This window comes from Ceratotherium simum, chromosome 10 (genome assembly GCF_057802395.1).
Source record: "Ceratotherium simum simum isolate JZ-2026a chromosome 10, ASM5780239v1, whole genome shotgun sequence".
Taxonomy (NCBI): Eukaryota; Metazoa; Chordata; class Mammalia; order Perissodactyla; family Rhinocerotidae; genus Ceratotherium; species Ceratotherium simum.
The window spans coordinates 68,878,165-68,891,073 of record NC_141909.1 but is presented as its reverse complement, the minus strand read 5'-3'; the positions used below and the strand labels follow the sequence as shown (position 1 = coordinate 68,891,073).

The 12,909-nt window shown below is 35.3% G+C and overlaps 1 protein-coding gene across 4 annotated transcripts in view; it reads left to right on the top strand.

Annotated features, from left to right (window-relative positions):
• Positions 1-12,909, top strand: part of NBEA (neurobeachin) — a 690,698-nt gene that overhangs the window by 588,991 nt on the left and 88,798 nt on the right. For all 4 annotated transcript variants that reach the window (XM_087436200.1, XM_014791275.2, XM_087436202.1 and 1 more), the window contains one exon: positions 229-341. In XM_087436200.1, coding sequence (XP_087292326.1) covers positions 229-341 — 113 coding nt within the window. The remainder of the gene's footprint in view (positions 1-228; positions 342-12,909) is intronic.

The window sequence follows — 12,909 nt, the reverse complement described above, 5'->3', positions numbered from 1 at the left end:
AGCTAACAGTCTCTACCACAAGCTTATATTATAAAAAGTAATTCTAGTTACTCATTACTTAATTATTATTGAGTAAATTCACTTGAAACACATTGTTGTAAGAGTGCTTTTGATTAAACAATAACATAGTTCAATAAACAGAAGAGTTACTTTTCTTCCAAAATTCAATGGTATATAGAGTGTACAGTGTATACAGGGATTTTCATTTCTCTTTTTCTCTTTTTCTAGGACGGACATATAATGATCTGAACCAATACCCTGTGTTTCCATGGGTATTAACAAACTATGAATCAGAAGAATTGGATTTGACTCTTCCAGGAAACTTTAGGGATCTATCAAAGGTGACTTTTAAATGTATAGAAGTCAGTTTTCTTCATAAGGCTATATTCCTAAAGCATTTCTACCAGAGTATATATATTCAATTAATGTTTGTAAGAAAGTAAACCTTGTTGTCTTCTCCTTTTGTAGTCAGCATCTAAATCTCATCAATTCTTAGCATAGGAATTATGCTACAAGAAGATAAATTAGTGCTAGTATAGGCAAATGCAAGCAATATTTGACAAAGAGCAGATTTAGGGAGAGGTTCCTCAGATATCCTAGGTTTAAAGGTCATAGTAAGAAACCTGAGATTAGTACAAAATATAACGGGGAATCATTTCTTAGGTGATTTCTTAGGGGATATATTTCTTAGGTGATAAGACATGTTATCTTTTTTTTTTTTTAACTTTTATTTTATTTATTTTTTATTTATTTTATTTTTTTCCCCCAAAGCTCCAGTAGATAGTTGTATGTCATAGTTGCACATCCTTCTAGTTGCTGTATGTGGATCGCGGCCTCAGTATGGCCAGACAAGCGGTGCGTCGGTGCGCGCCCGGGATCCGAACCCTGGGCCGCCAGCAGCGGAGCGCGCACACTTAACTGCTAAGCCACGGGGCCGGCCCAGACATGTTATCTGAATCATAATACACACTCACACACCCGCACTGTAGGGGAGCTTATACTGAAAAGAAAGTAGGGCACAATAATTTATCAAGGGGCTGTTAAGATACAAGAGAGAAGATTTGGCCCAAAAAATGGCAAGAAAAAAATACATAATGGGGTATACGAATAAAAATAAAATTTCTGGTTAGTTCACCTCATTTGTCTAGAGGAAACTTAAGTAGGATACTAACTCCTTGAAATGCAGAGAAGAACTAGGAACTAGGCTCAAAAGCCTTCTTTATAGGCTAAGCTAATCTCAGAGCCAGGCCCTAAAGTTTATATTCTTTAGCCATATTATGCCTCAGCCCATTCACTCTGCATTTCTCTCTTTTCTATGATTTTGGTGGTCTGGTTTCATACTGCAGCAGGTTAAAAGGCATATGTGTGTATGTTGGTTTTGGTGAGGGGAGGGTTGAGGAGCTCACGGACAAAGGTTAGCTTAAGCCTTGCGAGCCAGGAAAACATGCATTGTGGCCAATTTAAAATGAATCCCACAGATGGTCTTTAACTCAGTGCACCTTCTCTTGCCTCTTGCCTTTGAAAACTAGCCCTACCAAAGTTGAAGTTCTGTATTCCACCGCTTACTGGCTATGTGACCTGAAACTACTTTCTCTTAGCCTCGGTTCCCCCATTTGTAATATGAGAATAATAATATTATCCTACCTTGTACAGTTGTAAAGATCAAATGACTTGTGCATTTAAAGTAAGTAACATGGTATTTGGCACATAGAAGCACTTCATGAATATTAGCTATTATTGTTACACGTGGAATATTTCTTAGCCTGTTTTTGAAGCTTGCATACTAATTTTTGCATATTCTTATTCATCATTCACTCTCTAGTTCTTTTATTTTATGTGACTTCCTTGTCAAATATTAGTTGCTCACTCATTGCTAATTTTAGTTATGATATTATAGGTACTAAAGGGACCTAAGAAATCAATTAACCAACATCTTACTGAGAGTCACACAGCATGTTAAAAAAAAAAACGCTGACAATTGAATTCCAAGATGGTTGCAAATATAGTCATTTTTCCAAAGCAATTGAACTGAACAAAAGTATTTAACTATTTACCATGTGCAAGTAATTATTCAGGCCCAGGTAGATAGAAGCATTGTAATTCACAGGGCTTGCCCTCTGGGAGCAAATCTAGTTGTAGATTATCTGAATAATAAAATCATTCCCTACAAAATTAAATAATAAGGTGCTATGTTATATAAAGAGAACTGCATGAGAGGCAATAAATAGTGGTTAGGAACAAGAATTCAGGAGCTCAACTGCCTGGATTCAAATCCTAATCTGCCATTTACTGGCTTTGGGCCTTAGACAGGGTTATTTAATTTCTCTTTCCCTCAGTTTCTTCACCTGGATAATGGGGACAAAAATAGAAGGGTTATTGTGAGGATTTGATGAGTTAGTAAGTGTAAAGAACTTAGAATAGTGCCTGGCATATCAGCATATGTATAAAGATAACATAGTAAATCATTGATACAGGCCATATACTTTGAATTGTCTTTCAAATAATGATGATAAATATATGCTGTTACCTCCATATTGGAATTAGAATGTTTGAATGGTATACATTTTGACATGACTTGCCAAGAGTGAGTGAGGTTAATCTTTGGGTGTAAAACAAAACCGAATTAACTCATCAATGTGAGGATGAAAACTGTCAAACTAGTTCTTTAACAAAATCTTGTTTGCATATGTTTTATTTAACATTAACTGAATGACCATTATAAAATATACATACAATAAAAATTTATAGTGAAGATTCTCAGGAGCATGATACGTAGTATTAAAATCTCGTAAGCTGACTACTACAATAGCTATTTTAGATTATTTTTAAAACAGGGATGGAGGCCCTTTTTCTTTGAAATCAACTGGGATATTGTGGTGAAAGGAAGCTTATAAACCAGGGTTCCTTTCTTTCCTCCATTTATTTATTCATTCTTTCAGTCAGTCAGTCAACAAATATTTATCACACACTCACTATATGTCAAGCACTGTACTGGGTGTAAGGGTGTACAGGAGTTAATAAAACAGAACTAGTCACAGCCCTCTGGGAAAGAGTCTGGTCCAGAGCTGAGATGAAAACTCAGAGAGTTACCCGAAATGTGTGCAGCCAGCATGTATGACGATAGGTGTCATGGGGACTGCACCAGATTGGAGAGTGCATGCTCAACTACTCTAAGAACTTGGACTCAAATGTTCTTGAAACACTATCCCAACCAAAGAGAATATGGCCTTCATTATGATTAATGTGGATTAGAGAAGGCATATGGTAAAATATTTGCTAGTAATTACAGATTTTGAGTCTGTGCATGTAGAAAAGATGAGATAAATGAGGAAGTCACCGTTTCTAAAGTAAGGAGAATATATAAACATTCTTCAGGTTTTTAAAGCTGATCTGTTTAATCTGTATTCCTTTTGGCAGAACATTCCCCTTTGTGGCCCACATGTGCTCTCCTAATTTTATATAGTGTTAAATAAGTAGACGAGGTAAACAGACTGAGCCTAAATAAGTTAGGCAATGTAAATACCAACTACATTTTTGCAAGCATGAAGTCCCTCATGTGGTGAACATTTGAACCCATGAGTTCTTAAAAGATAGATAGCTTTTTCTTCCAATTCTATGTTCCATGCTTTAGCAATTTGTTCTTTATATTTTGTCAGCCTAACATGATAGGAAAAATGTTAGCAAATTAAAGCCTCTTGATGTGTTAATAAATTACTCTTGCGTTGTTCCCATGCTTCATTGAATTTCTTAATGGGAACTTCTTACAAATGGGCTAGAAATCCAAGACTATCCTGTATAAAAATCATTAATAAACAAGATTTTAATATATGAAAATACATTATACGCTAATGGGAAAATGACATTTGAAGTATAATAATATAATTGGAAGGAAAAACTAATAATAATGCAATATTATTGTAGTGAAGAGATGACCACTAAGAAGCACATGAAATTCTTGTAGTTACAAATAGTATTACAAATGAAATTTTTAATGGAGAGTTTGTTAGTCTTCAAAAGCTCAAGGAACAATTGGAATATTTGAATGATACTATTAACCAGGAACATTCTAAAGGATCTCTAACAACAAAAGAAGTTGTTCCTAATCAAAGATTGAAGTCCAAGTAATAATTTCTAGCAGTCAATGATTCTAGAATTTGTTTCAGTAAACAATATTTGGAGCCCAAATAATTTTTATATTCTTTACTATATAAAAAAATTAAGAAGCTGTGAAATGTACTATCTTAAAAAAATTGAAAATTTCTTTTCCTTCTTTATATCCCCATATTACTCTGGCTTCATGAAATTCTATTGTATCAGTTAGGACTTTTGAAAGAACATTTCAGACAAGCCAGCTCAAATTGCCCTGAATAATAAATCAATATCATTTGTGTGTGTGTGTGAGGAAGATCAGCCCTGTGCTAACATCTGCTAGTCCTCCTCTTTTCTTGCTGAGAAAGACTGGCCCTGGGCTAACATCCGTGCCCATCTTCCTCCACTTTATATGGGACGCCGCCACAGCATGGCCTGCCAAGCAGTGTATCGGTGCGCACCCAGGATCCGAACCGGCGAACCCGGTTCGGGCAAACCCCGGGCCGCCGCAGCAGAGCGCATGCACTTAACCGCTTGTGCCACCGGGCCGGCCCCATATTATTGGTTCTTATAACTGAAAAATTCAGAGGAAGGTTTGGTTTTCAGCAAGATTTTTTCCAGTGATACAGATAATGCCACCAAGGACCTGCTTCTTTCCACTGTTCTATTCTGCCTTTCCCTCTGTGGGCTTCATACTCACCCTCCACTGGGTTGCCTCCAGTAGCTCCAAGCACTCCCCTGTTAGTAGCAAAATGGCTGCAACAGTTCCAGACCTCACATTGTACTATCCGAAAGAAGAGAGAGCATCTCACCAAGAAACTCTCATGGAAGACAGAAGAAACTTTTTTGTCCCAGAAATCCCAGAAAATATTTTCTCATGTGTCATTGATGCTGCTTAAGAGGGATGGAATATGTTCTCTGGAGATGAGATAAGCCAATCATTTCCCGTGGTTGGAGCTAGAAGTAGAGTCAGGATCACACAAGACAGCTGTCTAAGAATGCTGGGGTAAGAGGTGACCAGAGGAAATTTGGATTCCTGTCCTGTTCCCTAAAGAGCGGGGGCTTAATTGGTAGTCAGCAAACAACACTCTATTATATATTATAAAGGTTCATACAATGTATCTGAGAGTTTCTTCTGTGTGATTTCTATAATCTAGAAAATAACAAATAAGTTACAGGTCTGTATACACATAGCTACTACAGAAATGGAGCTTTGCAAGATCCTAAGAGGACTTTAAAGTATAGTCCTGACCCTCAAGGAATGTTCATTGGTTAGGAGGGGAAAAAAACAATAGGCAGTAGGTTGCTTATTACGTACTTACAATTATAATATATGGACATTAACTGGAGTCAGAGACACATTTACCATAAAGCTAATGAAGCTTAAACTTCAAAGCCCCTCAAGTTTCAGGGACTTCTTATACTTTGCCCCTAATTTTATGTTCATAAGTTCATAGTTTTATGTTCATTTTCTTAAAGAGCCCCTTTCTTACAAATTGCTTAAGTTTTAAGTCTCACAAAACCTGGATCCACCCTCGGTGTAAAGGAAGGAGCTATCTCTTGAGTAAACCTGGATGGCTTCGTGGAAGAGGCAAATGAAAGGGGTACATAAGGATTTCAGACATCTAAGTACACCTGGATATGTTTCTTCCCATATCTGATCTAGGTCCATAATTCAACTTTTACATGCATTTCTTGCGTACTTCCTCAAAACGTTGTGACAATATTGACAAAACAATGGTTTTGTATTTCATTTTTAAGCAGCATCTAATATTTAACAAAAAAGCATGTTGGAAAAAATTAATAATATTTTTATAGGATTGTGCAGACAAGAACCAAAAATGAGAAACAAAGTAAATAAAAATAATGCCTCTGCACTTGTCATGCTTTCCCTGGAGCCTTGATGACGTGGATAGGATGACAATATGAGCTGGTGATGGCTTTCTGGTTCTTGCCAAAGTCCATACTACAGCAAGTTCTACAGCTCCCAGTTCTCATTTACAGAGGAAGTTGAATCCTTGAGGTTTCTGTTCTCTTTGCTGAGTGCAAGGAAAGGTTAATCCTGGAATTATCAAACCTTTTCAGTTTTCCTTTCTTTGTATCAGGATTAAAATTGAGAGTTAGAAAAAAGATTGAGAGGTAGTAGATGGAACATGGAAAGAATTTAAACTTTGTTTAATTGTCGCTCTGGCACATACTGTACAATCTTAGGCATGCTTCCTAAGCTCTCTGAACTCTGTTTCCTCTTCTTTAAAATGAACACAGTGGTATTTACATAATAGAGTTGTTGAAAGAATTAAATATAGTAATGTAAGGAAGACACCTAGTGTAATGCCCAGCACACAAGTGGCATTCAATGACTGGTAGCTGCAGAGCAAATTTCCATGATTGTCAGCTGAGGGTTCATTGTCTTTGATATGATCGAAAAAGTCTAGTGAAAGATTATTTGATTTAATTTTGTTCTAATAAAATAAAAAGCAGTACCTTTTAATGAAATATAAAGTATTTTTCATGTAATAAATAATTGCTTTTTTATCTCTTTGAATTACAAAATTTTCAAATATTTAACTAAAGTTAAATATTTATTGAAACTTGAGATACACATTTAGACTGAAATGTTTTATTATATTTATAATATTCTTACTCTTTCATTAACCCACTTATCAGAACAGTTGAAGAACACAGGGGCAATGAAAGTTCCTTATCAATAAAATTTTTTAGACCCCTCATTTGATTAGACATCACAGATTCAAGTTTTGTTTATTATATGTACTGGTTAGAGGTTATGTTTATTGTTTGACATGATGGAAAGCAAATGAAACAATCTATTATTGATTTATCTTTTCAATACTCAACCAACGGTGGGTGTACAGATTTTTTTCCCCCAAATTATACAGATTTTCCTTATGGAGATGTGACCTTGTGATGAAATCTATCTTAAAACATGATATATGCTAGTGCTTCTGTTATTTACATATATTCATATGAACTTTACTCCTAAATTACAGTGGTTGCATGACTTTGACATGAAGCACAGCCTCTGCTCGTTAAAGTGTAAATGGAATTTTCTTTTTTCCCAGTCATGCCCTCTGATAAAGGAAATAGTTTCATCACAAAGCCAAGTCCTGCTAATATTGACGTGAGAGTAAGACATCACACATACCCCCATTCATTGAGTGGAAAAAATATATTTTGTTAACACAGGAGTTGTTTGACTGACAGATGATGATAAGCATAACCATTTTCCCAAATTATTATGCCACTTACAAAAAGGAAGTGATAATGCCTTCAGGCTTTGAAATGTGATAATGCAAATGGATGCACTGAAGTGTGAATACTCTTACACCATCCTGCCAAATGTCTATATACCACGTAGAAAGGGATTTACATTGTTAAGGTGGGGAGTGCTCAACTCGGCAATACGGTGCAAGTTTCTACAGTTATTTTATCTTTCTTTTTCATCTTAACAATATCTAAAATGAAATTAGTTTTACCTACTTTAGTATATACCCTACCTAATGCTTAAGTTTTAACAACAAAACATGAAGAATGGGCAAAATTATGAAGTGTATTAGTAGCTGACTATGATGATATAAAACTTACTAGAAGATAAAAATATGAATGTGTAAATTTAATTGTATATCATCTGCCAAAAAACCTATTGCCAAATTTGAAATGTTATTCTAACTATATGTTGAATGTCACCTTAACATATAACCCAATTGGGAAATTGTTTTTGTTAGGCATACTTATATTGCAATGGTGAAGGAAAAGTACTGTTTTAAGACAAGGTATTGATTGGCAGTATTTGAATACTGTTTTAAACACATTGAACAATCCAAGCTCAGGGCATAACTTGCAAGGGAGAAATGAAAAAAGGTACCAATTTCAAAATTGGATTTATTTAAATTAATAATTTTATTCATTTCCTCTTTCATTACACAAGCGTTTATTGCATACCTACTCTGTGCCAGGCAGTGGAGATAAAAAGACAGTAAGAACTGGTCCACACCCTTAGGAGTTTACAGTCATGTTTAGTTTACCCAGCAGCATATAATGCTCTTTTCCTTCTAATTGAAAGGACGGAAGAACCAAGAAAAGTGCAGACAAAGAAAAAAGTTGATTCACAGACACTGTGGTAACCAGAAATAGTGAAGTGTTTTTCTGTTTGCTTTTATCTCCACTGTTCTTTGTTGGAGATGTATAATAGGGTGATGGGGAGCTTTAACGATTTACACGGAACTCCCAAACCAGTCCTACACTCTGTGTGCTTATGCTAAATGCCTTTTTAGCCTCTTTTCTTGTTCCTTCCCATTTAGCCAATTGTCCTACCCTTTACAGAGAGAGAAAGGGGAAAAAAATACGGGAGCCTGTCTTGCTTTGAAAAATGTCAGCTGTTAAAGAGGGAACTGGAACAACAGGAGTACTTTCTGGTGATGCTCCAGAGAAAGGAATGCTCCAGAGAATACTACCTAGAGAAAGGAGAAGAGAGCCCATGCTCTGCACTTGTATTTCACCAGCCACGTGTCACACATAACGTATAGCATTATCGTGGCAAAACTAGGCCAACATCAGTCTCCTTTAACCTTGCTTTCCAGCTAAAAAAGAACATTAAGTAGAGATGATCTTGAAACTAATTTATAGGCTCATCATTATCCTGCTTCTTTTTTTTCTTTTTTATTTAATTGTAATTATTTTTCTTTTCTTTCTTTCTTTTTTTTTTTTTTTTTGCTGAGGAAGATTAGCCCTGAGCTAACATCCATGCCAGTCTTCCTCTATTTTATATGTGGGTCACCACCACAGCATGGCTGACAAATGGTGTAGGTCTGCGCCCAGGATCCAAACCCATGAACCCAGGCCACTGAAGCAGAGCATGCCAAACTTAACCATGAGGCCACGGGGCCGGCTCCTGTCCTTCTTAATACTTAGAAAACTTTTAGAACTGACACATGAAGATTTAAGATACTTTATTTATTCTTCCATTGTTCTTATGTAAAAATGGTTACTTTTCACTAAAATACTTAAAACTATTTTTTTTAGGAATTATTCAGGAATAACGATAACAATAACAGCCAATATTTGACATGCACTTTTTATATGCCATGTGTTGTGCTACGTGTCTTACATAGATTTTCTCATTTTATCCTCACAACTCTATGATGAATTGCACCACTTATATAGGTTGCATTTCCTTTTATTTGTTACCTATTATTTCTCTATAATAGGTAAGTGAAAAAACTAAAAAAAAAAAAGCCTAGTGATTAATTTACCTTCTAGGTGCCCTCCACCTTTCCTAAATGCCTTACACTATGGGCAATCATGTCAGATATGAATAGAGGAGAAAAAAGAAATGCATTGCGTGAACCATTCTACAGCTCCAGAGACTTCAGTCCTAAGAATGTGCTAATGAATTTTGCTAATCAAAAATGCAACATTCTTCATGTTATAATCAATCATGTTTATTCACCCTATAAAAAAGTATAAAAAGAAATACACACAGTTACAGCCAGAAAAATATAAATCTTAACACTTCCTTTTATGAATGCTTCATTACTTCAGGTTCCATTTCTTAAGAATGTATGTGGAAATTGTGTAGTGATTAGCTGAAGTTCACCTGAAAATGAAAGGCCGTATTAAGCAAATTAATAGTGTGCATAAAATGGCAAAGGAGAGATTTAAACAATTTAAGAGAACAAAATTTTCACACATTTTAGAAACACAGATTTTCAAATTAAAAGCATTCTTATCTGTAAGAACAACCCAAAACATAGGCGCCATAGAAAGGACTTAATGTGAATTTGAAAGATTTTGCTTGGTTTTTACACTCCATTTTTATTTTATGTTGACTTTTTATTATAAAAATTTTCAAACATGAAGAATAGTACAAACAATAATTAATACCTACTTACCGAACGCCTAAATGTTATAATTAATATTTTAGCTTTTTTTTTGCTAAAGTATTTTAAGGTAAATTAAAGATATCGTACTTTAACCATAAATACTTTGGTATGAAAAAAACATTTTCCTACATAACCAGAAATCATCATCACACCTAACAAAACTTACAGTAATTCACTAATATGATCTAACACTGTGCCTATAATCAAGTGTTCCCAATTATCTCCTATATGTCTTTAAAAGTTGGTTTGTTCAAGCCAGGATTCAGTCAGGGACTACACATTACATTTGATTCTTATGTCTCTTAAGTGCCTTTTAGGCTAGAATAGCTCCCAACCACCACCACCTCACTTTTTTTCATGATGTTGGTTTGTAGAAGAGACCATACCAGTTATCCTATAGAATATCTCACCTTCTGGATTTGTCTTTTTTCCCTCGTGTTGTCACTTAACTTGTTTTTACTAGTAAAGTTTTGAAATATGGTGATTCAAATATCAGTGAATATTGATAACAGGAATTTTATATTTGGAAATATATGGTCTTTATTGTTTGCTGGCTAAAATATAAAGTTAGTATAATTGATTAAAATTTATAAAAGTTAAAATGTTCACATTTGAAAGATATTTCTGGGTCATATAATTGAAAAAGCCATCTAAAATTCTATACGTGGGATAAACCAAATTTTGATTAAACAATAAAAAGGGGTTAGGAAAGACTAAAAATCTCCATTATTCTCACTCCCCAGAGACAACTATTCTTATAGTTTTATGTATATTCTTCAAAAGTTTTTCTCTGAATATTTAAGCAAAACTCTATTGCATATATCCTATAGGATTTTTAGAGAAACATTGATAATGCTATCTGATGCTGTTTTTACAAATGGCTTTTTTCAATCCTAGTACTAGTAATGGTAATTTAATATTACCTGTAATCCATTCTCCACAAAATCATTGGAGTTACCTTTTTAAAGCCTAACTCAGATCTTGTTTCTCTCCTGCTTAAAACCTCTCAGTGACTTTCCGCTGCACTTAACCACAGAATGTTTCATCACCCTGGTCTACAAAGCCATATGGTATGCCTCTACCTATTTTCTCTCCTCATCTCCTAACCGCTTCCTCTCGTCAACTAGGCTTTAGTCACACTATCTTTCTTTCTGTTCCTTAAATGCGTGTATCAGGCCCCCTTAGAGCCTTATGTGTTTGTGTGTGTGTGTTTCCAGTTATTTTATTGAGGTCATAATGGTTTATAATATTGTGTAATTTCAGGTGTACATTGTTATTTATCAGTTTCTGTATGGGCTGCATCGTGCTCATCACCAATAGTCTAATTTTTATCCTTCACCATACATATGTGACCCTTTACCCCTTTTTCCCAGCACCCCACCCCCTTTCCCTCTGGTAACCACTAATCTGTTCTCTGTATCCACATGTTTGTTTATCTTCCACATATGAGTGAAATCATGTGGTGTTTGCCTTTCTCTGTCAGGCTTATTTCACTTAACATCATACCCTCAAGGTCTATTCATGTTGTTGTAAATGGGACGATTTTGTCTTTTTTATGGCTGAGTAGTATTCCATTGTATATATATACCACATCTTCTTTATCCATTCATCAGTTGATGGACACTTGGGTTGCTTCCACTTCTTGGCTATTGTGAATATTGCTGCAATGAACATAGGGGTACATAAATCTCTTTGAATTGTTGATTTCAAGTTCTTTGGGTAACTACCCAGTAGTGGGATAGCTGGATCGTATGGTATTTCTATTTTTAATTTTTTGAGAAATCTCCATACTGTTTTCCGTAGTGGCTGTACCAGTTTGCATTCCCATCAGCAGTGTATGAGGGTTCCCTTTTCTCCACATCCTTTCCAATATTTGTTATATTTTTGTCTTGGTAATTGTAGCCATTCTGACAGGTAATATCTCAGTGTAGTTTTGATTTGCATTTCCCTAATAATTAGTGATGTTGACATCTTTTCATGTGTCTGTTGGCCATTTGTACATCTTCTTTGGAGAAATGTCTGTTCATATCCTCTGCACATTTTTTGATTGGGTTGTTTGTTTTCTTGTGGTTGAGTTGTATGAGTTCTTTATATATTTTGGAAATTAACCCTTTGTCGGATAGATGATTTGCAAATATTTTCTCCCAGTTGGTGAGTTGTCTTTTTGTTTTGTTCATAGTTTCCTTTGCCTTGCAGAAGCTTTTTAGTCTGATGTAGTCCCATTTGTTTATTTTTTCTTTTGTTTCCCTTGCCTGAGTAGACATAGTGTTTGAAAAGATGCTGCTAAGACCGATGTCAAAGAGTATACTGTCTATATTTTCTTTTAGAAGTTGTATGGTTTCAGGTCTTACGTTCAAGTCTTTAATCCATTTGGAGTTAATTTTTGTGTATGGTGTGAGGTAATGGTCTACTTTCATTCTTTTGCATGTGGCTGTCCAGCTTTCTCAGCACCATTTATTGAAGAGACTTTCCTTTGTCCATTGTGTGTTCTTGGCTCCTTTGTCAAAGATTAACTGTCTGTAGACGTGTGGTTTTACTTCCGGTCTTTCAATTCTATTCCGTTGATCTGTGTGTCTGTTTTTGTGCCAGTACCATGCTGTTTTGCTTGCTATAGCTTTTTAGTATATTTTGAAGTCAGGGATTGTGATACCTCCAGCTTTGTTCTTTTTTATTAGGATTGCTTTGGCTATTCAGGGTCTTTTGTTGTTCCATATAAATTTTAGGATTCTTTGTTCTGTTTCTGTGAAGAATGCCTCTTAGAGCCTTTGTACTAGCTCTTGCTCTGTCTTAAAGTCTCTTATTCCTGCGTTTCATATGACTGGCTCCTTCAGTCATTCACATCTCTGCTCAGAGGTTCTTTGTGAGAGCTGCCTTCCCTATCACCCAGTCAGTGCTATCCTCTTACTCTGTTTCAATTGTC